Below are 26,664 nucleotides of genomic sequence, written 5' to 3' on the forward strand. Positions count from 1 at the left end.
TCCTGTGCTGGGTGACCTGGACACTCCACGGGAGTTGTTTTTTCCTGTTTTCCCCCTCGATGAATCACAACTTGAGGTTCATCAGAGCTTTTGGGGCTGTTTGAAAAAACCAAAAAGGAACTCCCTGTCCCTCAGTGCTCCCATCCTGTGAGAGCCAACAGGAAACTCCAACTCTGTGTTTGGTGCAAAATGCTGTCCCAAATTCAAGGTAACTCTGATCAAAGTCTCATTAAAGCAGGAGGGACTGGAATGATGAATGAGTTCTCATGGAATATGATTAGAGTGCAGTTTAATGACTCGGGAGAAGATCACCTCGGGAGCCATTTCCAGGGGAGAAACAAACTCAGGAACAGCATCAAGCTGGAAGTTTGGGGTGAGTTAATCAAAGAATTAATGGTCTTCTAAAAGTCAGCAATTTCTTACCACTTGACAAGAGAGATTACAGGTCAGTGCTAAAGAGCTCTCTGCAGAGCCTGGAAATTTCCTGAGACACAAATAATTCCTGAATTTCTTTTTTTTTTTTACAGATTTTTGATACATGCTAATGGGATAAACAAATTGGAGCAGACTGGTGGAGGGGGGAGGCTGGCTTGGCTTCACTGATAAATGAGATTTTGTATTTACACCAGCAGATGGAACAGGCTCTGAGCAATCGGAATCCTTGGCTGGTTTTCCTGCTCCTACAGCTTGTCATCCCAAAAAATCAGGGTGTTCACAGCAATCTTTGGCCAGGGAGGCAGGGATGAGCTGGGAGTGAGAGTCAGGTTAAAATGAGCAGGGAAAAGTGCAGTTTTATACCCAAAAGAGTTTCTATCCCTCATGGCAGGAAAAGGGATGGACTTTGGCAGACCCCAATCAGAAATCCCTGATGTTTTATGCAGGTTTACCACTCCAGGGGATTATCCAACAGTTCCATCCATCCCCAGAGGGCGTGAGGCTTCTCCTCGAGCTCCCAGGCTAAACCTGCCTGGATTTGTTGGCTGTCTGTGTCCTGGGGTCACAGGACATTTTCATGCTTTGTATCCCAAATCGTGGTTTTTTTCTGTTCCCCTGTTCTCAGTTTGTTTTGTCTATAGCTGAGCCCCTCCCCTGGCTGTTTGCTTTTGGCTTGCTGCTGGCTTAGGCTCACTTTGCTGGCTTTGCTCTCTTGCTTTCTGCTTTTTGCTTGCTTTTTGCCATTTTTCTGCTTTTGTTTTTCCCCTTCTTTCCTTCCTCCCTTCCCTGAAGACATCGGACCTGCTTCGGGCCCTGATTCGGGAACATCAAGGGAAAACCCCCGGATTCTCCACCTGAGAGAAGCTTTGGCACCTCCCCAGCAGAGACTGCTCACCCTCTCTTGGACTGCTGGAAACATTTGTTGTCATCTCGGACTGTTTTTCTTGTGTTGGGCAGTGTTTTTTCGTTGTTTCTTAATAAACAAATTTTTTCCACTTTTCCTCTGAGGAAATTCCTCCCGAACCCGGTGGTGGGGGAGGGAGTTGTGGAGATTTCCCCCTAATTTGTCCTAAACCAGGACAGTCTGACACCTTCTTTCAAGGCAGACACAAACCACTTCATTGGTTTGGGGAAGTCCCAGCCCTTCTGCTTCTGTCTGCTCGTGGTAATTACAAAAATACAAAATGCTGATCATTACCTGCCCTTGGATCTGCAGGGACAACATCAAATCTTCACAGAAGGGAAACTTTGCTACCTGCAATCACCCCAAATATTCCACGTGCTGACTCTGCCCAGTCCCTTTAACCTTAGGAAATGCAGTTTGTGCAAATTTCCTAAACATCTCTGAGCTCACATTCCCATTTGCTGCACATCCCCTCTGCCCTTCCCCAATTCCATGAGACAAGGAGGAAAAATTTGCAGCTGCAGATGAACCACGGGTGATATTCAGAAACCAAAACCGCTGCACTTAAAACCACTGAGCTCAACCCGGCTGGGGTGAGGGGATGGACACGCCTGGCACAATTTCCCTGGGAAATAACTGCATTTTCTGACAGCACAGTGCCTTGGTGGGCAAACCCAGAGGAAAGCTGTGGTGCATTTGCTTTTCCAAATTTCCAATCCAAATTTCCAAATTTCCAAATTGCAGGGAGATATAAACCCAAATACAGGGAACTGGTTGTGTCTGGCAGCAGCTGATACAGCACCAGACCCAGGCCGAGTGAGCTGCTTCCTCTGGACTTAAATATTCACCAAAAAAGGTGTTAAACACTGCCCATTCTGATAAAATTCCCCAAAGTGGTAAAAATCTGCTTTGTTTTAAACCTGTAAGCTTTTTCCTGGGCTTCAGAGAGACAAGCAATGCACTTGACATGTTCTAATAAACAAGGGGCTTCTTGGAAAATATTTATCTACTTTATAGTATAAACTGTCATCAGCTTGAGCTGCTGGGGTGGAATTTACACTCCAAGGTATGGATTTGTTTTACAAAGAAATAACTCTGTATTTCCCTGTTTGTTGTTTATTAACACACAGCCGTGCTCCAGGATAAATCTAGCTTGACTTTATTACAAATTACACCCCTGTTGATCCAGCTACAGAATCCTGTTATGGAGGAGGCATGAGCAAACATCCCTCAGGGATTGTGGATAAATCCCCAAATTCAGCCGGCTGAGATTTTCCTCTTAATTCCGTGAGCTGGAGACTGAGGATGCTGAACAGGACACAAAAATGGGTTTAAGTTTTGGATATCAAGATTGCAGGAAGGCTCCAGCCTGGATATTGGGTGGCAGGGGCGGGAAGGAAGGTGGAAAGGCAGGGAATTCATCCATGGATTGGATAAACTCTGCTCTGTGAGTGCTTACGCAGTTCTGAAGGTGAGGGTGAGAGAGAAAAGTAAATTCTCATCCCTGCTTTGATGTGGCTGCACAATACCCGGTTTTTACCATTATATCCGAGATGATTTTATTATTCTACTGCAAATTGTCTGGGAAAAAAAAAAAAAAAGTTAGAAAATTACATCATAATAGCTAAAAAAACCTGATTTCTGATTTCCTAAACAGGCTTGCATGATTGTTCTCCTCATTTCCTGTCCCAGCTTCCCACTCGCTCATCTTACATTCTGTCATTTCCTTCTTTTTTTGTTTGTTTGTTTTTTGGGATCGTCACTGTATTGGCCAATTCTGGAAAGAATTCATGACTGCAAGCTTTGTGCTCTGGGGGTTTTGAGATGCTGAAATGTTGGTGTGGAGTTTTTATTTCTGGTATTGCAGTGAGTGTGCAGATCCAGCCCTGGGAAGAGCAGCATGCCCAGAGGGATTACAGCAGACTGGGAAATTCGCTGTCTCTTAAAGCTTTCAAAGCCCACCCAATCCTCCCAAGAGGAAACCTCTTTTTGTGCCAAAACACAGAAATGAGCCCATTCTGAGGGTCTGCATTCAGCTGTGTTGGGGCTGAGGGGCGAGAGCTGGACACAGCACTCAAGGTGCGGCCTCACCCTCCCATCTTTTCTCTCCTTCCCACCTTCCTTCAAGCCCATCTTCTTTCTCTCCTCCCTTTCTTTCTTCCTTCCTTCCCTTTCCTTCCTTTCCTTTCCTTTCCTTTCCTTTCCTTTCCTTTCCTTTCCTTTCCTTTCCTTTCCTTTCCTTTCCTTTCCTTTCCTTTCCTTTCCTTTCCTTTCCTTTCCTTTCCTTTCCTTTCCTTTCCTTTCCTTTCCTTTCCTTTCCTTTCCTTTCCTTTCCTTTCCTTTCCTTTCCTTTCCTTTCCTTTCCTTTCCTTTCCTTTCCTTTAACTCTCTGGGCAGGGCTCTCCAGCCATCCCCGGGTCAGGAGAGGACTCTCTGACCATTCTGAGTCACGACAGGAGTTCTCTGACCATCCCTGGGTCAGGACAGGACTCTCTGACCATTCTGAGTCACGACAGTTCTCTGGCCATCCCTGAGTCACGACAGGACTCTCTGACCATCCCTGGGTCAGGACAGGACTCTCTGACCATCCCTGGGTCACGACAGGACTCTCTGACCATTCTGAGTCACGACAGGACTCTCTGACCATCCCTGGGTCACGACAGGACTCTCTGACCACTCTGAGTCACGACAGGACTCTCTGACCATCCCTGGGTCACGACAGGACTCTCTGACCATCCCTGGGTCACGACAGGAGTTCTCTGACCATCCCTGGGTCACGACAGGACTCTCTGACCATTCTGAGTCACGACAGGACTCTCCGGCCATCCCTGGGTCACGACAGTTCTCTGACCATTCTGGGTCAGGACAGGACTCTCTGACCAGAGTCACGACAGGACTCTCTGACCATTCTGGGTCAGGACAGGACTCTCCGGCCACCCCAAAGCCCCCCCTGCCCTCCCCAAACCCCATCACAAGATCCCAGCACAGAGCAAAAGCTTCTCAGTTTATAAATTTTATTAGCTGCAGAGTGTACACAGTACTTACAATTGCATCTATTAAAGACCAAAATACACTTGAAAAAATGCATCATATAAAAAAAATTAAAAACTTTGAACTATGTACAAACTTGGCCTGACATTATGTTTAGCTCAGGACCCTCCCATGCCCCTTCACAAAGAAAAGTTTATTTTTTCCCCTCTTTTTAACATGCAGGGCCTTAAAGCCATTTAGCATCACTTGAGGACCATTTTTTTTCCAAAATCTGTTCTTTACACTCCTACAAATCTGGGTTTTGATGGGTTTGATGCTTCACTGCTCTGGGTCAATCAAACACATTTCCCCCAAGTCTCTTCTTTCATCCTCACCCACTCTTTAACTCACTCCTAAAGTCGAATTTTTGCTCAAGTGTAGCCAATCTACAAAGAATTCTCATTTAATTACCAGGGAGGTTTGAACTGGACATGTCTCCAATTTTAACACATTTCCTGGGAAAAGAAAGCAGATATTTTTGGTACCATGGTGTTGACTGCTGGCTCCAACCTCATCAAATAAACAAAACTTTCAGCAGTGATACACAGAACACAAAACAAATAAAAATATGACAGGAGCACTCGGGCTTTCACATCACTATTTAAAATATTAATAAGACTTTCTAGAACACAAATCCGTATTTCTTCACACACAACCTACAACAGCAGATCAGAGAACCTAGATATGAAGGGATATTGGGAAAAAGTCTACGAGTTCTTTAAGAAAAGTAATTACTCATTAAAAAAAAAAAAAAGGAACAAAATCTATGTCAGAGCAATAATCTTGCTTCCCGAATTTCCAGCTCTCAAAAAGGTGTTTCAAGACAGAAATTTACCATCAACTGAAGAGCAAAAAAAAAATCCTGGAGAGGCTCTTACTCCAGCACACAAATATTCCACCAACCAAATGTACAGATGCTCCAAAAAAATATTTACAGTAATGCTGCAAATCCAACTAAAATCCCTTAAAAAGAGCTGCACGTTCCTGAAATGGGGAGAGCCCAGGAAATGCTGGGTGAGGGTTTCAGGTGAGGAAAACCAGCGAAAGAAAAAAGAAAAAGTGCTGGAACTGGGCAAGGATTTAAGGCAGAAGCAACCAGAGAGGCCCTGACAATGCCATGGATGTTAAAAATGCCCTTGTAATCATTAGAAATAAATCCTAATTAAGAGTTGTGAGCAGAGTGTCAGATTACTGGTGTAACTCAGGATAAAAATTGAAAGAAATGAGGTTTATTTGCCTGCTAGAGCCAGGCCAGCTGCTCCTTCCCAGCTCCAGCAGTGGGGAGGATCCAGAATTGACACCAAGAGAATTCAGAGATGCAGTTGCCAATTCCAAACCCCCTCTGCAGCTCCTCCCTGTCCTTCCACGGGGCATCCTTACACCTGGACAGGTTCCTCCAGGATTGCCTGCTTACAACAAGGATCCAAAAAATACTCTCAGGTTGAGTATTTTTCTTTCATCCAAAGGAAACAGAATTTTCCAGGCTCTGTTCTTTTGTATCCTCCACTTTGTCTTCAGCCATAAGCTTCCAGTAAATGGGAAAACATGGGAGGGAGGAAACATAATTTTCAAGCTGCATTTTTTTGTCATTTGAAATCAGCATTCACTGAATTTAACTCTGTCTCGCCCATCCTTGGCTGCATTTCCTCAGGAACTCCTCATTCCTCACCCAGCAGCATTCCCAGCCCCAAGCTTCACTGCTGTGATCCAGTTTGAACTACAGGACACAAAAACTGGAAAATCTGGGGCTCCAGCAGGCAGGTGATCCCCAGAGCAGCTCATCAAGGTGGGAGGGGACAGGAGTGGAATGGGGAGAATTCACCTGTTAAATGCTTCTAACCCATCACCAAAATTCAAATTATAAGAGAGCAGGCTTAGAACCTTAATTAAAGCTTTGTTCTGTGGAGCTGCTCAGCCCAAAGCCAGCTGTAGGTCATAGAAAAATTCTGTTTTTTTCATAATGTAAGTATTTCTCCTTCACTAAGTGCCACTTTTGTTTTTAAGAGCTTAATTTCTAAAAAGTGTGAAAGGTTCATCAGTATCTGCCTTCATCTGCTGAGTCCACCTCAGGTGAGCTGCCCCAGCTGCTGCTGTCCTGAACCATCCCTCTGGAATTTAGAACTGATTTGGGCATCAGGAATTCCATCCCAAAAATGGACAAAGTGCCACCACTCTGACACTGAGGGTTCCACATCTCTCTGAGGAACCACGGACTTCACTGGCAGGTGAGAAAGACTTCAAAACAAAAAAAAAAAAAAATAAAACAAAACAAAACAAAAAAATCCTTTGGAAGAGACTCACTTAAAAGTTTCAATCCTTTTTATACTCGCATCCAGTTGTCTTCCAAAGCAACAAGGACTGGCAATGAACACCCAGAACCACCCAGACTGATTTACTGACCCAATCCCCCCCACATCTCCCTCTCCCACCCCACTGGCAACAGAGACACGACACATCAAGTCCTGCAGGAATCCTGACTATTTCTAGCACTGCTTGCATGGCTGAACCTTTCCCAGAGAAGAGCTTCTTTACACATTTACAAGGTGGAATTGAAAAGAATCCCCTCCTTTCAGTTTCTGCCAGGGTTGGAAGTGCAACAGCAGGGCCCAGCTCAGGGAAATCCCAGTCCAAAGGGGTGAGGAGTGGATGGAATGCCAAAATCTCTGCTGGGCAAACACAGCCCTGTGGTGCAGCTGGAGGAGCTGGAATCTGTCCCTGGACAGGGCTGAGCTGCACCAGCCACAGGGATGGAGGTGGGAAATGAAGGAAAACCAAAGGGACGGGAGCTCAGGCTCTGAATTCCCTGTGCTTGATCAGGAGAGGGCACCAAGGAGGTCTGAAAGGCTCTGCTGGTAGAGTTGGAACCTCAGGCGTGTCCTCAACGCGTGGTGCTTGCTCTGTGGAAATCTGGGCACTGTGGGCAGGCAGGACAGGCTGGCAGGAGGGATGGGAATTCCCTTCAGGCGTTTTTCCCTGGAAGCAGGGGTTAGGAGACCCTGATCATCTGTGTCATCGCCTCCTCGTTGGTTTGACCTGGATCCTGCAGACACAAAAGGTAGGAAATTCCACGTTTTTCCATGGAGCAGAGAGAAGCACACACAACTATCAGGACACTCCTGGCACTTCCCTTGATCTCCAAAAATGTCCTGTTTTTCCTGGGTTTTATAGGCCAGGGATATAAAAATCCTAATATCTCACAGGAAATTGTTGTTTCTGGTATTTAGGATGACTTACGACTGGTGTGATATTCTGGAATTATTTTAGTTCAAAATAAAAAACACTCCTTGGAGGCGTAAGACTTCTCTAAAGCACTGAGCAACCACAGAACCTGCTCATTCTACTCCATTGTGTAGAATCCTTCCTTTGAAAAAGGCCTTGAAGCTTTTATGCAAATCAAGACGCAGCTAAGAATCAGATATTCCCATTTTTTAATTTTCCATCAGATGTAAAGATAAGGTGTCTTTACCTTTAATTCATGTCCTGAAAGAACACCCCAGTACCCAACCAGAAAGGCTGTTCTACAAACAGAGAACGTTTGTGTGCATTTATTCTAAAAACTACAAAGTGAACACACTTCTACCCACATCATTGGAATTTAATTCCTCAGGGAAACCATCCCTTGCTCTCCACAAGTGCCAGGAGGTTTTACTCCAAATGCTTGAAATAAATGTAAAGGCAGGGAGGGACGAGGGGTCAGCAGCAGAGAAATTCAGAGGCAGGGAGGAACAAGGGTCAGCAGCCAAGCCCAAAAACCCAAACAAAGCAGCACAGAGAGCTCTGGTGTGTGTCCTGAGGGGCTGAGAGGGGATTTTCCCCAAACCCCACTCACCTGCATGTGCGGGCTGTCCTTTTCCTTGGGGGAGAAGAAGCGGCCGCCCTCTCCCCGCTTCCTGGCCATGGCGTGCCGGTGCCGGGACTCGTGCAGGTATTTCTGCAGTGAGGGCAGGGGCAGCTCAGGGAGCAGCCACTCCTCCCTGTCCCTGCTTTCCCAGAGGGAATTCCCAGTCCCCATCCATCCCCTGGCCCACAGACCCACTCACTGCTTTTCCAGAGGGAATTCCCAGTCCCCATCCATCCCCTGCCCCACAGAGTCCCTGTCCCCATCCATCCCCTGCCCCACAGACCCCCACTCACTGCTTTCCCAGAGGGAATTCCCAGTCCCATCCATCCCCTGCCCCACAGAGTCCCTGTCCCCATCCATCCCCTGCCCCACAGAGTCCCTGTCACTGCTTTCCCAGAGGGAATTCCCAGTCCCCATCCATCCCCTGCCTCAGAGTCCCTGTCACTGCTTTCCCAGAGGGAATTCCCAGTCCCCATCCATCCCCTGCCTCAGAGTCCCTGTCACTGCTTTCCCAGAGGGAATTCCCAGTCCCCATCCATCCCCTGCCCCACAGACCCCCACTCACTGCTTTTCCAGAGGGAATTCCCAGTCCCCATCCATCCCCTGCCTCAGAGTCCCTGTCACTGCTTTCCCAGAGGGAATTCCCAGTCCCCATCCATCCCCTGCCCCACAGAGTCCCTGTCACTGCTTTCCCAGAGGGAATTCCCAGTCCCCATCCATCCCCTGCCTCAGAGTCCCTGTCACTGCCTCTCCAGGGGAAATTCCCAGTCCCATCCATCCTCTGCCCCACAAACTCCCTGTCACTGCTTTTCCAGAGGGAATTCCCAGTCCCATCCATCCTCTGCCCCACAGACCCCCACTCACTGCTTTTCCAGAGGGAATTCCCAGTCCCCATCCATCCCCTGCCCCACAGAGTCCCAGTCACTGCTTTTCCAGGGGATATTCCCAGTCCCTATCCATACTCTGCCCCACAGACCCCCACTCACTGCTTTCCCAGAGGGAATTCCCAGTCCCATCCATCCCCTGCCCCACAGACTCCCAGTCACTGCCTCTCCAGGGGGAATTCCCAGTCCCCATCCACCCCCTGCCCCACAAACTCCCTGTCACTGCTTTCCCAGGGGAAATTCCCAGTCCCATCCATCCCCTGCCCCACAGAGTCCCTGTCACTGCTTTCCCAGAGGGAATTCCAGTCCCTATCCATACTCTGCCTCAGATTCCCTGTCACTGCCTCTCCAGGGGGAATTCCCAATCCCCATCCATCCCCTGCCCCACAGACTCCCTGTCACTGCTTTCCCAGGGGATATTCCCAGTCCCCATCCATCCTCTGCCCCAGAGAGTCCCTGTCACTGCCTCTCCAGGGGAAATTCCCAGTCCCTATCCATACTCTGCCCCAGACTCCCAGTCACTGCTTTTCCAGAGGGAATTCCCAGTCCCCATCCATCCTCTGCCCCAGATTCCCTGTCACTGCCTTTCCAGGGGATATTCCCAGTCCCATCCATCCCCTGCCCCACATAGTCCCTGTCACTGCTTTTCCAGGGGAAATTCCCAGTCCCATCCATCCCCTGCCCCACATAGTCCCTGTCACTGCTTTTCCAGAGGGAATTCCAGTCCCCATCCATCCCCTGCCTCACAGACTCCCTGTCACTGCTTTCCCAGAGGGAATTCTCCATCCCTATCCACTCCCTGCCCCACAGAGTCCCTGTCACTGCTTTTCCAGAGGGAATTCCCAGTCCCATCCATCCCCTGCCCCACAGACTCCCTGTCACTGCTTTTCCAGAGGGAATTCCCAGTCCCCTCCATCCCCTGGGCCACAAACTCCCACTCACTGCCTCTCCAGGGGATATTCCCAGTCCCATCCATCCCCTGCCTCACAGACTCCCTGTCACTGCTTTCCCAGAGGGAATTCTCCATCCCTATCCACTCCCTGCCCCACAGACTCCCTGTCACTGCTTTTCCAGAGGGAATTCCCAGTCCCCATCCATCCCCTGCCCCACAGGCACCACGCTGACACTCAGTGCCCACTCACACAGCTCCAGACACTCCCAAAACACCCAAAGGAAGCACAATTATCCTCAAAGCCCTTAAAAATTTTCCTCTGACGTAGCTCATGAACAGCAACAAAACCACTGTAAAACTGAGGAACACCAAATTCCAATCCCCACTGCCCAGCCCAGCTGGGATTCTGTGCCTTCCTCACAGAGCAACCCCGTGTCAGAGCCGAGTTTTACTCTCACCCTTCTCTCCTTGGGGATCTTTCCCTCTGCTTCCAGCTTGGCCCGGGCCTGTCTCCTCTTCAGGATGCGGTGGTACTGCTTGGCATTGACGTAGAGGGGCTCCTCTTCCAGCATCTCTGCTCCAGGCAGAGGGATCCTCTGGATGGCTGGGACTGAGCCAGCCCCAGGCACCATCTGTGCACAGAACTGCCTTTAGTCCTTGCTCAGCACACAAACTGCTCACAAAAATGTCATTAAAACCCCCAGTGTTGAAATAGAAAGTGGGGTTTGCTCTGGTAATGCAGCTGCTTAAATGAGAAGGAGCAATAAAGCTGGTCTCAAACTGCAGGATCAATTTAAATAAATCGATTCCTTATCAGTCCTGCTGGGTTTTCCTGATAAAGGCAGAATTTCAATACAATTCCTTGACTCTGTTGTTGCTTCTTAGACAATTAAACAAACAGGACATGGTCAGTGCTTCCCTTTCTTTTTTTGGGTTATCTCTTATTTCAATTATTTAATTTCAGAGCATCTCTAAGCCAACACTGCAGAGCTGCTGACATCTAGTGGGGACCAACAACATTCAAGAGCCTCACACTACAAAGAAACAGGAATTGGCAGCAAAAACCTCTGTAAATGATGGAAACAAATCCTAAGGGATCCTCAAGAAAACCAGAAGTGACTCAATCTATTCAAACCTTTGCTCACAGCTCAGTTTGGATTTCAGAGCTGCTGTGGGAGAAAGTCCAGAGCAAAGATCACAGCAGGATCCAGGCCTTTGAAGCTGAACATTTATATTGTTTAAACTTTAAACTAATGGAACTTACAGAGAGGATTGACAGCAGTATCTGAATCTCAGACAAGAGTTTAGCAGGGGATCACAGGATGGTTTGGGCTGCAAGGGATCTTAAGGATCACCCAATTCCAACCATGAGCAGGACAACTTCCACCATCCCAGGCTGCTCCAGCCTGGCCCTGGGCACTTCCAGGGATGCAGGGGCAGCCACAGCTCCTCTGGGCACCCTGTGCCAGGGCCTGCCCACCCTCCAGAGAGCAATTCCTTCCCAAAATCCCACCCAACCCTGCCCTCCTTCAACCCAAAGCCATTCCCACCATCCCTACCCTTGTGAAAATCCCGCTAGATTTGATTACAAACACCTTAAAGCTCAACCTCCAGAGGCAGCAGTGGGAATTTCACACCTACCATGACCATTCCCCCTGAATTGACCACGTTGCCAGCCACTGGCAGTGTCACTGTCACCGTCCCCTGGCCACTGCTGGTGGTGTTGGTGTTGGCTCCTGTTTGGACAATCTGGGCTCCAGCCAGGCTGGCTGCAGGGATGGTGATCATGCCTGTAACAGGGACTGTAACTTTAAGGAAGTAGAACACAAAAGGAAAGGAAAGAAAAAAAAAAAGAAAAAAAGGAAAAAAGAAAAGAGAAAAAAAAAAAAGAAACAAAAACATGCACACAAAAAGAAGGGAACAGCATTAGTCCCACTTCTGTGTTTCACTCATTCATCCTTCCAAAACATGCAGAGAGTCAGAAAAGTGCTGAAGTGAGGGATTAAATTCCATCAGAATTCCTGGTTTTATTCCTGGTTTTTGCATTTGTAACCTCACTGTGAGTAACCCTGTACTCCTGAGGTACAAAAGCAAAAATGAAGTGGTTTTATTCTACCAGCCCTTGCCAGGACAAGGAGATTTTCCATTTGTGGAGGAAGAACCCTGGAGTGAATTCCTGCAGAGCACACAAACACCTGGATAAATAAAAAGCCTCTCCTGGCTCCTCCCAGCCCTCCTACCTTGCTGCAGGATGGTGCCATCAGCATTCACGGGCTGGTACACGATGGTCTGGCCCTCAGCAGCCTGGGCAACCTGCTGGCCTTGCACTGCTATCTGCTGCTGGGTCTGAACAAAACAAAGAGCACAAAAACCTTACAAATTCTCTTTTTTTTCCAGTGTTTACAATTCCTGAATGAACACATGGTGCTTGAGGTGTTCCAGGTGTCTATTTCTGTTGCTTCATTAGCAGCAGTAAGAAATAGGCTGGAGCACAGGGCAAATACCTGGAGATCAAACACCTGAAGCACATGTAAGATGCTTTTTCTAACAGTTCATTAATGAAAAAAACCCCAAATTCTAGGTTTCCTGTCTCACGATGAAGATGTGAAAGAACTGTTCTGCTCCAAAATTTAATTTTGCCCCTAACCAAAAGCATCAGCAGAAACCCCAGGTGTGACTGGACTACTGCACAGAATGGCCCAAGTATGGAATTAGCAATGCTTCATGTTTTCAAAATCCAACAAAGAGACAAAAACAACCACGAACCAATAAAATACAGAAACACGATGGAGAAAAACATGCAATCTAATCTGTCTGCCCCAGAGTCATGTATGAAATGCTACAAAAACATGACACTTATTCTCAAGTTCTCCTCAACATTAATAATTCCTTTTTATTTTCCTTTTTTTTTTTTTTTAACTTAACCACATCTTAAGTCATTTGTCAAGTTTCTCCTCCTGTTCCTCTGCAGAAAAGCCTTTCATGCTGTGCAGTTACCTGTGTCTGGCCAGCAGTAACTGCAGTCTGGGGCTGCTGTATAATGATCTGCTGGGTCTGGCCCTGCTGCCCCTGTACCTGCACAGCCTGCCCACCTTGAATCTGAATCTGACCTGGCTGGACCAACTGAATCTGTGGAAGAAAGAGTCAGAAAGGAACATTAACTATGCCTCTGATTTCTCCCTCCTCGGCCTCAGCATGACCAAGTCATCTCTGAGGGTGATTTAGTGTTGCACAGAAAAAGGAAGTGGTGAGTCTTCTCTTTTTCCAGTTGAAAATGAGGAGTTTTAATGGATTGTGACACAGCCACGCAGGGCAGAGGGACCAGCCTGCTGTGTCACCGTGCTCCGGCAGTTCTGCACTGCTTACACAATAAATCACTCGGGAGAAATCAATTATTCACATCCACTGGGAACAAATAGTCAGGTGGAAGAGGAGGACTAAGATTTAAGACGTCTGCAGGGTGTTAATTATCCAGCACTCAGAAGTACTTGTGGGATATATAAAGTTGTCCCCAGCTTTGCAGAGTCTTTCCACCGCTGTGGAACATTCATAGATTAAAAAAAGAAGAGCTGGAATATGGTTTGAAGTTTGTGTTTAAAAACACAGTTATGGATTTTCCTCCACCAACCAGACTGAGAAGAACCTCATACAAATCACAGTGGTTTTCAACGAAGGAAATATTAAATAAACCTCTCAAAACATCAAGACATCATTTGCCTTCCTGGACTGTGCTGGGTTCCTAAATCCCATCCTAAATCATCAGGACACTTTCATTACACCATGGTTACAGTTTTTCCCTTTGCTTTTCAAGAACGCTTTGACCACCTCCTTAAATTTACCAACTGTCTTTTAAACAGGTAATTACTTCCAAAAAAATCCATTTTCTGTACCTCCTTCACTATTGCCTCTGTGCAACAGGGATGTTTAAATTCCCTTCAGCCATCACATATCAGGGGGGCTCAAGCACAAGTTACTTGCAAGAAGCTTTCTTAAATATTTTTTTTTTTAAATCCTCTTTCCGAGCCATAAATTCAACAGGCACCAGACCCCCAACTACATTGCAAGGGCCAGGTAAAATATCCCAACAAACAAAAATCCTGCTCTGGGGGAAGGTATCCCCTACAGCAACTGGATGAGCTTTAAGGTCTCATGTTACCATGAGATTTTATTAATTTGCTGAGCGTTCATACTAAAATAGAAGTGGGCCCCTTCTCACACTCATTCATGTAAAAAAAGAGGTTGTGTTTTATAAATATTGCCATTGTTTTAAACTCCTTCCCCAAGAGAAGGGCAAGTTGAATGACAGCCCCTTTAACCAATGTGGTAGAGAAGTGGGAATGCCACTCTGCAATACATGGGCACCTTGCTAAAAGTATATAATAACAAGTAATAAACAAAGCAGGAGATTTTCCTGCTGCTTCTGCTCTCCCAAATTCTCAGCTCCGTGTGTCTTTTCGAGCGAGACACTCTCATCCAACCCAAACCATTCCAGGACGAAAAACCCCAAAAACCAACCCAGCACTGATCTAAAAGCTTTCCACCAGGCCACAAAACACAAAACCTGAGTTCATAGAAAGCACTTTTCCCTCATTCCCACCACGACAGAGCCACCAAACACCACCTCTGAGCAGAGCCCCGGGTGGCGGTGGCAGCACCCCGGGGTGTCCCCAGGCTGTGCGGTGTCCCCGGGGTGTCCCCAGGCTGTGCGGTGTCCCCAGGCTGTGCGGTGTCCCCGGGGTGTCCCCAGGCTGTGCGGTGTCCCTGGGGTGTCCCCAGGCTGTGCGGTGTCCCCAGGCTGTGCGGTGTCCCCGGGGTGTCCCCAGGCTGTGTGGTGTCCCTGGGGTGTCCCCGGGGTGTCCCCAGGCTGTGCAGTGTCCCCAGGGTGTCCCCGGGGTGTCCCCAGGCTGTGCAGTGTCCCCAGGGTGTCCCCAGGCTGTGCAGTGTCCCCGGGGTGTCCCCGGGCTGTGCGGTGTCCCCAGGCTGTGCGGTGTCCCCGGGGTGTCCCCGGGCTGTGCGGTGTCCCCAGGCTGTGCGGTGTCCCCGGGGTATGGGGTGTCCCCAGGCTGTGCGGTGTCCCCAGGCTGTGCGGTGTCCCTGGGGTGTCCCCAGGCTGTGCGGTGTCCCTGGGGTGTCCCCAGGCTGTGCGGTGTCCCCAGGCTGTGCGGTGTCCCCAGGGTGTCCCCGGGGTGTCCCCAGGCTGTGCGGTGTCCCCAGGCTGTGCAGTGTCCCCAGGCTGTGCGGTGTCCCCGGGGTGTCCCCAGGCTGTGCGGTGTCCCCGGGGTGTCCCCAGGCTGTGCAGTGTCCCCAGGCTGTGCAGTGTCCCCAGGGTGTCCCCAGTGTCCCCAGGCTGTGCAGTGTCCCCAGGGTGTCCCCAGTGTCCCCAGGCTGTGCGGTGTCCCCGGGGTGTCCCCAGGCTGTGCAGTGTCCCCAGGCTGTGCAGTGTCCCCAGGCTGTGCGGTGTCCCCGGGCTGTGCGGTGTCCCCGGGCTGTGCGGTGTCCCCAGGCTGTGCGGTGTCCCCAGGGTGTCCCCAGTGTCCCCGGGGTGTCTCACCTGCTGCAGTCCCTGTGTGCCAGACACGGGCACCTGCATGATGGTCTGGCCCTGGCCCCCGGGCACGGCCTGCACCATGATGGGCTGGCCCGTGGAGGTGATGAGCTGGCCCCCGCTCACCTGCACCATCAGCGGCTGCCCCTGCACCTGCAAACAACAGGGGACAATGAAAACCCCGCCAGGCAGCCCCAGGGGAACGGGGAAATGAGCACTGAGCTGCTCTGGGCTCCAGGATGTGCTGTGGGGTTGGTGGATTGTCTGCTTTTCTTGCAGTCTAGCTGTTATAAAGCATAAAAACTACATTTTACAACCACTACAGCTGCCTTCATGCACAGCCCAAGAGAAAAGTGGGGTAAAAAGCTTCAGTATTCACCTCACAGTTACTGATTTTTAATCGAGGTTCCTACTGAGAGAGCTCTGTTCTGACAGGGGGGTTCAGCTCTCTCCAATTTCATGCCTACAACATTCCCATTTCCAAACTGACAGGGAGCATGGGATGTGCTGAGAGAAACTCTCCATGGTTATCAAGGGAAATTGTAACTGGAGCAACACAAAATGGAGTTCAGGGAGGAAGAGGCAAAGTGGATGAGCAGCAGCCACTTTTGGGCCAAAAATGCCCAGAAATATAAGTAAAATATAAATATAAATTTAAGTATAAACATAAATAGTGAGGGTGGGGAGGCCCTGGCAGAGAAGCTGTGGCTGCCCCTGGATCCCTGGAAGTGCCCAAGGCTGGGCTGGACTGGGTTTGGAGCACCCTGGACAGGGGAAGGTGTTGGGGCTGGAACTGGGTGAGCTTTAAGGTCCCTTCCCACCCAAACCAGTCTGGGATTCTGTGGTAACTTTGGCCTGAGAATCTCTGGACTCTTGGATCTGGTATCTCTCTGGTCACTGGGAAAAAGGTCCACGAAAAGAAAAACAATGGGAAAACCTCCAAGTCCCCAGATTCCCCAAACCCATCTTGAAAAATGCTCTACCTTCAAGGCCTAAATGCAAATTAAATCTCATGAGCTCAGAAATCACACAATGTGATTTGTTTAGGAACAAGAACATCCCAATGTGGTAAAGTCACCCAGTTCCCGGGTTTCACATCCCAGGGGGGTGAGGAGCCAAATCCTGCCCTGGGAATTTGAGTTTCCAGGTCCCCTGGGCTGGATCACACAGGGAGGAGCATGCTCAGGTCAGCACACAGAAGCACAGGCAGCAGCACAAAACCCAAGAAGCAGAAAGGAAAACAAGACATTCCAGGATTTTTGTTGTTAATGAATCAGAGCAAGGCAAACTAGAAGAAAAAAAAAATGGTGGGGAGAACATAACAACAACCAGAAGCCCCAGTGAGCCCAGCAATCCAAGTCAGGCAGTGTTTGAGATTTAAACTCTGAACATAAAAAATGCTGTGTTAATTCTGCACCTGGCAGAGCTATTCCAGCCCCTTGGAACCACCCTGCTCTGAAGAATTACAAACCAAACCAGACCAGAATACTGAGTACAGAACTGTCAGCTGCTCTACAAAGGGCTCCTGGAAAGCCTGGCTCAGTTAAGGAAGTGGAGGCTGCAAGACTGGAAATATTTCACACTGAAACAAGTTTCTTTCCAAACTTGCTGCTTGGATTCACGTGGCTCCTGGGTTTCCCTGTGTTGCTCACATGTAAACAAGAAATTGGATGTCCCAGTGCCACAGAGGGCAATGTTGTCCCCAGGTGTCCTTTCAGTCACAGGGAAGGTTCCACTGGCCAAGCTCAGGCTCTGGCACTGCAGTGAAGGCAGAGCCCTCCTCAGGGAGGACCTCACAACCCTCATTTCCTTGGAATTACACCAAATCTTTGGGATTTACCCCAACTTTTACTTCCTCATTTTGCTGTTTTTAACTCTGAAGCCTCACAGCTCCCTTCCAGAATCCCTGGGAACAGCTCCAACACCAGGGCCAACCCTGCAGGCAGCTCCCAGCAGAGATTCCTGCTCCACATCCCCTGCTCTCCTGGGAAGCCCGGGCAAACACAGCATTAGATATGTGCTGGGGAGGGGCATGCAGTGCTCAGAAAGGATCAGAGAGGTCACCACTACCTGGAGGGTCTGGACTTGCTGGCCTGAGGCCGATGCCACCTGGGCCTCAGTCTGCAGCTGGACAGCTGTGACACCTCCCTGCTGCTGGGAACAGGAACAGGGAGAGCTTGAAACACAGAAATGCACAACACGCTGCTGGCACAGGGGGTGGGGATGACACACGCTGCTCCAGGAGCACCAGGAATGGGGATTCCTAAGGATGGAGGTGCCTGGAATGCACGGGGCACTGCCAGGTTTCAACATCACAACTCACAGGGAACAGCAGGGAAAATTAAAATTTTGCAGGATTTCAAGCTCAGTTGCAGGGGTTTAGATTTGAAGTTTCAGGCTTCAATATCCCAACTCTGAGAACAGGAGGGAAAATTTTGCAGGATTTCAAGCTCAGTTTCAGGGGTTTAGATTTGAAGCCTCAGGCTTCAATATCCCAGCTCACAGGGAACAGGAGTGAAAACTTTGCAGGATTTCAGGGTTTTAGTTTTGAAGCTTTAGTATGCCAACTCATAGGGAGCAGGAAGGGTCAATTTGCAGGATTTCAAGCCCAGTTTCAGGGGTTTAGATTTGAAGTTTCAGGCTTCAATATCCCAACTCACAGGGAACAAGAGGGAAACTTCTTCAGGATTTCAAGCCAAGTTTCAGGATTTTAGATTTGAAGTTTCAGGCTTTAATATCCCAACTCTGAGAACAGGAGGGAAAATTTTGCAGGGTTTCAAGCTCAGTTTCAGGGTTTAGATTTGAAGCTTCAGGCTTCAATATCCCAGCTCAGGGAACAGCAGGGAAAATTAAAATTTTGCAGGATTTCAAGCCCAGTTTCAGGGTTTTAGATTTGAAGCCTCAGGCTTCAATATCCCAACTCACAGGGAACAGGAGGGAAAATTTTGCAGGATTTCAGGGTTTTAGTTTTGAAGCTTCAGTATGCCAACTCACAGGGAACAGGAAGGGTCAATTTGCAGGATTTCAAGCCCAATTTCAGGGTTTAAACTTGAATTTTCAGGCTTCAATATCCCAACTCTGAGAACAGGAGGGAAAATTTTGCAGGGTTTCAGGGTTTTAGTTTTGCAGGCTTCAATATCCCAACTCAGGGAACAGGAGGGAAAATTTTGCAGGCTTCAGTATCCCAACTCACAGGGAACAGGAGGGAAAATTAAAATTTTGCAGCATTTCAAGCTCAGTTTCAGGGTTTTAGTCTGCTCAGGGCCCAGGTTTGGCACTGTGAAGGGTTCCAGATTTTGGACACACTGGTTTATCCCAACAAATCCTTTCCTGCAGCACAGTCTGAGCTCATCTCTGCCACCCCTGTGTCACTGTCTGCTCACAGTGACCCTGAGGGACAGTCTGGACAGGCTGCAGGAGCAGGCAGAGCTAAAAGCCTTTTCTATCTTTAGGCTCTTTGCTAAGAGTCCTAAAATACTCCCAGTAACTGTGTTAGCATGGGGAGATGAAGGACAGCTCCCTCCCAAGTGCTGGTAAAACAATTTATTTTAGCAAAATGTTTCATGTCAGACACAGCCTTGAAGAAGTTGTACTGCAAATGAAAGCCAAGAGATGGTTTTATCTCCTTTTCACCAAGAAAATGTCAATAAACCAACTACATCTTTGGTTATCTGCTGCTAACAGGTATTTCGGATAATCCTTAATGTAAAATGTTTTAATCTCAAGTGCAATCTTGTTCTGGCTGAAAAAAAGTCAACTCCAGTGGAAGGATTTGGTCCCTGCTGAGGCCAAAGCAGAGCAGATCTCCCTGAAAACATCATCCAGTGCCTCAGCATGGCAAAGCACCAAACCCCCCTTGAACCAGAACAGAAAATGCATCAGAAATTCAGCAGCAGCTGAAAATACACCCCCAAATCTGAATATGGAAAGCCCAAATCAGTAAAGCCTCAAAACTCAGCCCTGGTATTCTGCACATTGAAACATGAACTTTGTTGTGGGATGGATGAGTTCATCCAAAGCTCCACGGTTGGTTTAATTCCTGTTCTGTGTGTTTGTTTTGCTCCAGTTGTTGTCCTGAAACAAAGAATCTCTATAAATGTTCATTTGATAGAGCTGGAGGAAACCTCTGTGGGCATGAACAAAATTTATTTCAACTTAGGGGGCATTTTTCTTGTGGACAACTGATTGCTTCTGCTAATACTCTATTTCCCCATCTTCAGAGATGTGTAAATATATTTTTATATGTCTTTATATTTTACTTTCCCCATGTCACTACCGTTTTGCAAACTCCCTGCTACACTGAAATTTGGTCACTTGTACACCCGCAATTTAATTTTATATAATTTTTTGTATTTTATATAAAATTTATTAGATTTTTAAAATACTGTAAGTGGATTTTTAAAATATTGTAAGTGGATTTTTAAAATATTGTAAGTGGATTTTTAAAATATTGTAAGTGGATTTTTAAAATATTGTAAGTGGATTTTTAAAATATTGTAAGTGGATTTTTAAAATATTGTAAGTGGATTTTTAAAATATTGTAAGTGGATTTTTAAAATATTGTAAGTGGATTTTTAAAATATTGTAAGTGGATTTTTAAACCCACATTTATTCTGACTTCCAGGCAGGTGCTGGCAGTGCCCAGGTGACAGCAGTGAGGTGAAAGGTCCCCAGGAGGATCAGGGCTGTGCTGCTGTGTCCCCCTGAGGGCTCCCCCATGCCCACAGCCCGTACCTGCTGCTGGATCTGCCCTGCCTGCACCACGATCTGCTCCGTGGAGCTGCTGCTGTTGGCCGTGTACTGCTCCATGCTGCCTCAGCCCCTGCAAGGAAAGCAAAAATCAGGTGTTGTGCTGTCCCCAGGCTTGGGAATTCTCGTTTTCCCCCAGCAGCTGCAGAGCCAAGCAGAGCAGGAGCTGCCCCAGGGCTCTCCACGGCTGCTCCATCTCAGCAATACACAGAGGTGGCACTTCAGGCACTTCCAACTGAGAGAGCAGCAAAAGCTCCTCAGTTCTGCCCCAAATTTCATGGACTCCACCAGACTCTGAGTCTGGAGCCAGGTGCCCACGCAGGGGAGTGTCACTGCTGGGAAACCTCAGGAAATGCAACCCTTAGGTGTGAAACCAAACTGCACTTCAAGAATTCTGCAGTGAAGGCTTCTCTCCTTCCCCCACCACGCTCTCCTCATTTCCTTCCCTCTCCTCCCACTCTCATGGAATGGTTTGGGTGGGAAGGGACATCAAGGATCACCCAGCGCCACCCCCTGCCTGGCAGGGACACCTTCCCCCATCCCAGGCTGCTCCAACCTGGCCTTGGACACTTCCAGGGATCCAGGGGCAGCCACAGCTCCGAACCCAGAGCCTCCCCACCCTCACAGAGAGGAATCTCTTCTCTAAAGAAGTATTTATGTACTCAAATATATCCTTTGTGTGTTTTGAGAACCACCAGATTTCCCAGCACCTCTCATTCCTTGGCCCTTTCCCTGCACACCTCAGCACCACCGTGCTGAAATAAAAACACTTTTTCCCTGCCACTGCTCCTCTCCTCAGTGGCCCAACAAGAGCAGAATTCCTACTGCAGTGAGGTCTTTGAGCTATGCCACGACTGAACGAGTTCCTGCTACGCTGCTGAAAGAAAACACAGCCTGGAACTTGAATTTTCCAAGTCTAAAGCAACAAAACCTCTGGCTCCCTCAGTTTTTCAAGGAATGCTGAGAGGATTAAGTCACAGACTCCCTGTACCCGTTGCTGTGGTTACTGCTGCTGTTGGAGCTCCATCCTCTGCCCATTTCCTGAGACTTTTTCACAGCCAGAATAAAAGAAGATAAATATTCTTTCTGCAAATGCTGCTGTCAGGTTCTCCTTCCAACTTCACACTGGATACTTCATTTCTGCCTTAAATTAAAACCTTTAATTAAAACATTAACGGCTCTGTAATCCCATCACTCTGTAGCAGCTGCCCAAACTTCTGGACAAGGTCCTGCCACTGCTGGATCTTCACCTCCCGATTATCTTTCATTAAATACGGAGTAGCCAAGTTAAATATTAAAGATCAGGGATCAATCAACGGCAGAGGATGGCAGCTCCTCCTCCATGAGCTCATGGGCAGCTCCTCCTCACCGGGAATGCTCTGGGAACCAGGGAGGGTTCCAGTTCCAGCAGCAGATATTTATACAGACACTACATATATATATATATATATATGTATAAAATATATATATACTGAGTTGTACGGGGCTCATTAGGATCATCAAACTCCTGGCCCTGCACAGGATAGCTCCAAAAACATACACAAATACTTATATATATACACATGTAATATACATAAATTATATTTATACAAATATATCCGCACCAGGAACAGTTTCCTCAACTAGCAACCTACACTAAGTGCCAGGAACAGTCCGAGCGCTCCGAGCATCCCCTGAGCCGTGTCCCAGCGCGGGGCTCCCGGCCGGGCAGCGCCGCTCCCGGGGGCTCCCGGCGCTCCGAGGACACCGCCCGCCCACACCCGGAGCGGGACCCGGCCCGGGGGCGGCCTGAGCCCGCCGTGTGCAGCCGGCCTGAGCTCCGGGCTCGCCGTGGGAGCCGGGCGTGACCGCGGCTCCTGTTTCAATGCGGGAAGCCCCGGCACGGCGCTCTCGGCGTGCTCCAGCTGCCCCAAGGGCCGGCCGCGCTGCCGGAGCCGCATCTGGGCAGGCGGCACCGCGCACACCGGGGCCGGACGGGGCAGCCCCGGCCCCTCCGCCAGCGGGAGCGGGGAGGGCGGAGCGCTGCGGGCCCCGCCGGGGGAAGAGGCCGGGCCCCGCTGCGGCGCTCGGCGCCTCGCCCCCGGCCCGGCCGCGGAGTAGCCCCGCTCGCCCCGCTGGCCCCGCTCGCCCCGCAGAGCCCCGCGGCCCGGCCCGGCCCCGGTTCCCCCCTCAGCCCCTGAGTGGCCGCGGCCCCGCCAATCCCGGCGCGCCGGGGCTCCATATTGGCCGCTCGCGCTCACCGTGCCGCGCTGCCCGGTCCGCGCCCCGCGCTGATTGGCTCCGCCGCGGGGCCCCGAAGCCCAATCAGCGCCCGCACTCGCCCGCCGCGCAAAATGGCGCCCAACCGCGGACAAAGGGGGCGAGGGGCGGGGCCCCGCCCGGCCGCGGCCGCCCAACCGCGCGCATCGCCCTGCCCGGAGCCGCTGCGCCTGCGCGGGGGCCGTGGTGCGCACGCGCGGGACGGGCTCCGCCCTGCCCTCAGGCTCCGCCCCCTGCCCGGAATGTTCTGGGCCGGGACCATGGGGAGGGTCCGCCCGCGCGCGCGCGGAGCGGCGCGGCGGCCATGTTGTGTGTGGCTATGCCGCCATGTTGTGTGTGACTATGCCGCCATGTTGTGTGTGGCTATGCCGCCATGTTGTGTGTGGCTATGCCGCCATGTTGTGTGTGGCTATGCCGCCATGTTGTGTGCGGCCTCACCGCCGCGCTGTGTGCGGCCTCACCGCCGGGCTGTGTGCGGCCACACCGCCGTGTGGGCTGAGGACGATCAGCCGAGTCCCCGCCAGGCGGATCCGCCGTTTCGCCGCGAGGCGGGGCCGCTGAGGCGGTATGGCCGATGTCCCCCTGAGGCGGAGCCGCGGTGCCGTGAGGCGGGGCCGCCCTTGCGGCTCGGCCGGAGCGATGTGGGCAGCGCTGGGCAGGCTCGGCCGGAGCGATGTGGGCAGCGCTGGGCAGGCTCGGCCGGAGCGATGTGGGCGGCGCTGGGCAGGCTCGGCCGGAGCGATGTGGGCGGCGCTGGGCAGGCTCGGCCGGAGCGATGTGGGCGGTGCTGGGCAGGCTCGGCCGGAGCGATGTGGGCGGCGCTGGGCAGGCTCGGCGTGGCGCAGGCCCTGGGCCCGGCCCGGTTGATCGCTGGGCGCCCCGCGGGTGCGGCGGCCGAGCGGCCCTGAGGGGTGGGAGGGGGAGGATGAGGAGGAGGAAGGTGATAATGGTGATGAGGAGGAGGGCGGCAGCCTGGGGGTGCCCGTTGTGGGGTGACCCAGGGCTGGGGCCTCCTCCCGGGCCGGGACCGGGCCAGGGGCACCGGTATCTTCAGGGGTGTCCCGCTGTCACAGATTAATTAGGCTTACCCTCGCCCCCTCTAACACTCGTACTGCCTAGCTTGAGGTTCCTAATAATTGTTTTTCTCTCATCTTTCCAGCCGCAGGAGCCTTCTCCATACCCCACGTTACCATGGCCACCCACTTCTCCAAGGATCAGGAGGAGAGAGTGCGTAGGAAACGAGTTACACGGGATATTATTGTCTGTGTAAAGAGACTTCCCCTCATTTCAGCCCTGACAGCACGGCAGGGGCTGCGTCCTGCAGCTTTTGAGGGCAGAGTGGCTGCCAGTGCTGAATTCCGTGTGCTTTTTGTGTAATATCTGCACAGAGCTCACCTGCCTGCCTGAGCACCTCGGGACTGCTGCTGCCAGAGGGGTTTCACTAATCCAGCTGTGCTCTCTTGTCACATAATTACCCGTTTAAGCTTTGATTTTATAAGATTACCTGCTGAGCTGGCACGTGATGCTCATAAATGATCTTGTTGAGAAGGTGTAGTGGGTTTGTAATTCCGTGTACGGAGTGTGTAACTCTCCCTAGTGGGTGTGCAATTCTCCGTAGTGGGTTTGTAATTCTCTCTATTGGGTTTGTCATTCTGTGAGCTCGGGTTGTAACGCTGTGAGTGTGGTTTGTAATTCTGTCTAGGGGGTTTGTATTTTCTGCTTGTGGGGTTTGTAATTCCCTCCCTTTGGGTTTGTAAGCTCAAACGCTTGCGCCCTGCACAACAAACTCAAACCCTGCCCCTCTTGCTGCCCTGCACACAGAGCCCTGTGTAGCCACTGAGGAGGTTTTGCTGCCCCTGCTCTGCAGATCAGTATTGATAATTGATAGAGAGACAGGAAGACTGATTCAGTGATCAGAATTCAATTTTACTCAGATTTTCCAAAAGCTTATACACCATTTCAGGAAGATTAATACTTTTCCACTACAATAATCAGGTTAAAGATCCTACAGACAACTCACACACTTCACAACATCTTTTTGCTTCCAGAACCTTGACTGAATCCCCTCTCTTCCCATCATCAGGTTTAATCCCACTTTCTGTAATCCTCAAAGCTCTGTTTGTTCCTGCCATGGCGTTTTGGCTATCAAACCAGCCGTGCTGATGAATTCTGTTTTATTCTGTGTCTGTGTTCCCCAGATCAGGTGTGTGAAGGGGGACCTGTTCTCGTGCCCGGGCACGGACGCGCTGGCGCACTGCATCAGCGAGGATTGCCGCATGGGCGCCGGCATCGCCGTGCTCTTCAAGAAGAAGTTTGGAGGCGTCCAGGAGCTCCTGGATCAGAGTGAGTGGTGCCTGGAGGAGCTCCTGATCTCCAGCAGGGACGGTGCTGGAGCTGTTTGGGGCTGTGGAGCGTGGCTGTTGTGAGAACACCTCGGTTTTTGTGCTTTAGAGAAGAAGACGGGGGAGGTGGCGGTTCTGCAGAGGGACGAGCGGTACATTTACTACCTGGTAAGGGCTGGGGTGGCACTGGGACACCTCCCTGCAGCTGAACTGTGTCACATACCTGGCATTAACAGCTGGGGGGGTTTGGTCATGTTGGTGGAATCAGGGAGTTACAGAATGGTGTGGGTGGGAAGGGACCTTAAAGCTCATCCTGAGCAGGGACACCTTCCACTATCCCAGGGTGCTCCAAGCCCTGTCCAGCCTGGCCTTGGACACTTCAGGTATGAAACAGCCAAACCTGTGCCAGGGCTTCCCCACCCTCACAGGGAGCAATTCCTTCCCACTATCCCATCCAACCCCCTGGCAATGTGAAGCCATTCCTGTTGTCCTGTCACTCCAGGCCCTTGTAAATAGTCTCTGTCCTGTTGGCTCCCTTCAGGCACTGGAAGGGAGATTCTGGAATGTTCCTCTCAATAAGAGATGTGTCCTCAAACATCACTGGTGAGGGGCAGCCAAGCTGTTCTGTGCATCTGCATTTCACCTTTCCATGGACGGAACTGGCTGCTAAATTAGAGTGTTTTAAGCTGTGAAATGTTAGTTCTTTGCTCAGGTCTTTCCACAGAGGCAGGTCTGGGTGCAGAGTTCTAGGCTATCACGGAATGTGTGTTTTATAACAAACAGAAGTTTGCAGGGGTCGTGCCCAAGGCACAGCTGAGCTTTTCCATTTCGCTGTAGATCACAAAGCAGAAGGTTTCTCACAAGCCCACGTATGAGAACATGCAGAAGAGTTTGGAAGCCATGAAAGCTCACTGCCTGAACAACGGAGTCACCGACATCTCCATGCCCAGGTGAGGGCTCAGGAGCTGCAATGCCAATGCTTGGGGGGTTAATTCTAGAAGGATGGCTGTGAAATGAGAATTCAAGCATCCACCTCTATGCTCTGTTCAACTGGGCAAATCTAATTTGCACTGCAGTAATAGCAGAGTGCATTTGGGTTGTTTCCTCGTTCTCCTCATGTTCTGTGGCCTTATGGGGAGCTGAGGCAGGGCTGCCCCAAACTGCAGCTGCTGCCAGGGCTGCTCGGGCACAGCACAAGGCCCCACAGCTCTTTTGGGGCTTTATCTTCCAGGATTGGGTGTGGACTCGACGGCCTGCAGTGGGAGAAAGTGTCAGCCATCCTTGAGGAGGTGTTTGACAACACTGACATCAAGATCACAGTTTACAGCCTGTGAGCAGAACAAAGATCCCCATTTCCCCCAATTTTGGGAGCACAACCTGAACTGAAAAGGGGGGAACAGTGTGGGGAGCACATTCTGCATCCGGGTGTAACAGTGCGGGGGGCTTCCAGCAGCAGCAAGCTCCAGAGAAGTTAATTTGGGCTGTTAATTAGCAGGAGGCGGCGGCGCTGTGCAAACGCTGCCACCAGGTGTCACTGGGGCTCCACGGAGCCGCTGCCCCGCGGGGTTTGGGGTTTCTGTTGGGGCTGGCGCTGCTGAGCCGCCCCAGCAGCGCCGGCACCTCTGCTTTGTTCTTTTGTCACTCCCCTGTTCTCGCAGCTGGAACGGTTTCACTTTTCCCTTGCGGCCACAAATTGGGTTTGCTGAGGCCGTGCTCACTCAGGATCATGCCGTGGTGTTAAATAAAGTGTGCCCTGCTGTTGGACTGCTACCTGTGGCTGTTC

General features: G+C 50.4%; 2 protein-coding genes across 16 annotated transcripts; one reads left to right on the forward strand and one right to left on the reverse strand.

The window, feature by feature from the left end:
* Window positions 1–4,336: 4,336 nt before the first annotated feature.
* Window positions 4,337–22,700, reverse strand: NFYA (nuclear transcription factor Y subunit alpha). 14 transcript variants are annotated; one of them, XM_063418595.1, is made up of 10 exons: window positions 22,521–22,700; window positions 20,266–20,353; window positions 17,602–17,682; window positions 15,538–15,684; window positions 12,984–13,115; window positions 12,227–12,332; window positions 11,628–11,794; window positions 10,445–10,618; window positions 8,199–8,300; window positions 4,337–7,409 (listed from the first exon to the last, which is right to left on the reverse strand). In XM_063418595.1, exons 2-10 carry the CDS (start codon window positions 20,338–20,340, stop codon window positions 7,356–7,358), a joined length of 1,038 nt encoding a protein of 345 aa, XP_063274665.1. In that variant the 5' UTR covers window positions 20,341–20,353; window positions 22,521–22,700; the 3' UTR covers window positions 4,337–7,355. The 14 variants fall into 14 exon arrangements, with proteins under 14 accessions (XP_063274665.1, XP_063274662.1, XP_063274663.1 ...); XM_063418592.1 differs by having other exon boundaries at window positions 17,599–17,682; XM_063418593.1 differs by having other exon boundaries at window positions 17,602–17,685.
* A 379-nt stretch (window positions 22,701–23,079) lies between these two features.
* On the forward strand, window positions 23,080–26,645 carry OARD1 (O-acyl-ADP-ribose deacylase 1). 2 transcript variants are annotated; one of them, XM_063418631.1, is made up of 6 exons: window positions 23,080–23,104; window positions 23,699–23,766; window positions 24,738–24,882; window positions 24,991–25,049; window positions 25,719–25,831; window positions 26,113–26,645. In XM_063418631.1, the coding sequence occupies exons 2-6, from the start codon at window positions 23,731–23,733 to the stop codon at window positions 26,213–26,215; spliced, it is 456 nt and encodes a 151-aa protein (XP_063274701.1). In that variant the 5' UTR covers window positions 23,080–23,104; window positions 23,699–23,730; the 3' UTR covers window positions 26,216–26,645. The 2 variants fall into 2 exon arrangements, with proteins under 2 accessions (XP_063274701.1, XP_063274700.1); XM_063418630.1 differs by lacking the exon at window positions 23,080–23,104 and adding an exon at window positions 23,232–23,424.
* Window positions 26,646–26,664: the final 19 nt, after the last annotated feature.

This window comes from Prinia subflava, chromosome 23 (genome assembly GCF_021018805.1).
Source record: "Prinia subflava isolate CZ2003 ecotype Zambia chromosome 23, Cam_Psub_1.2, whole genome shotgun sequence".
Classification (NCBI taxonomy): Eukaryota; Metazoa; Chordata; class Aves; order Passeriformes; family Cisticolidae; genus Prinia; species Prinia subflava.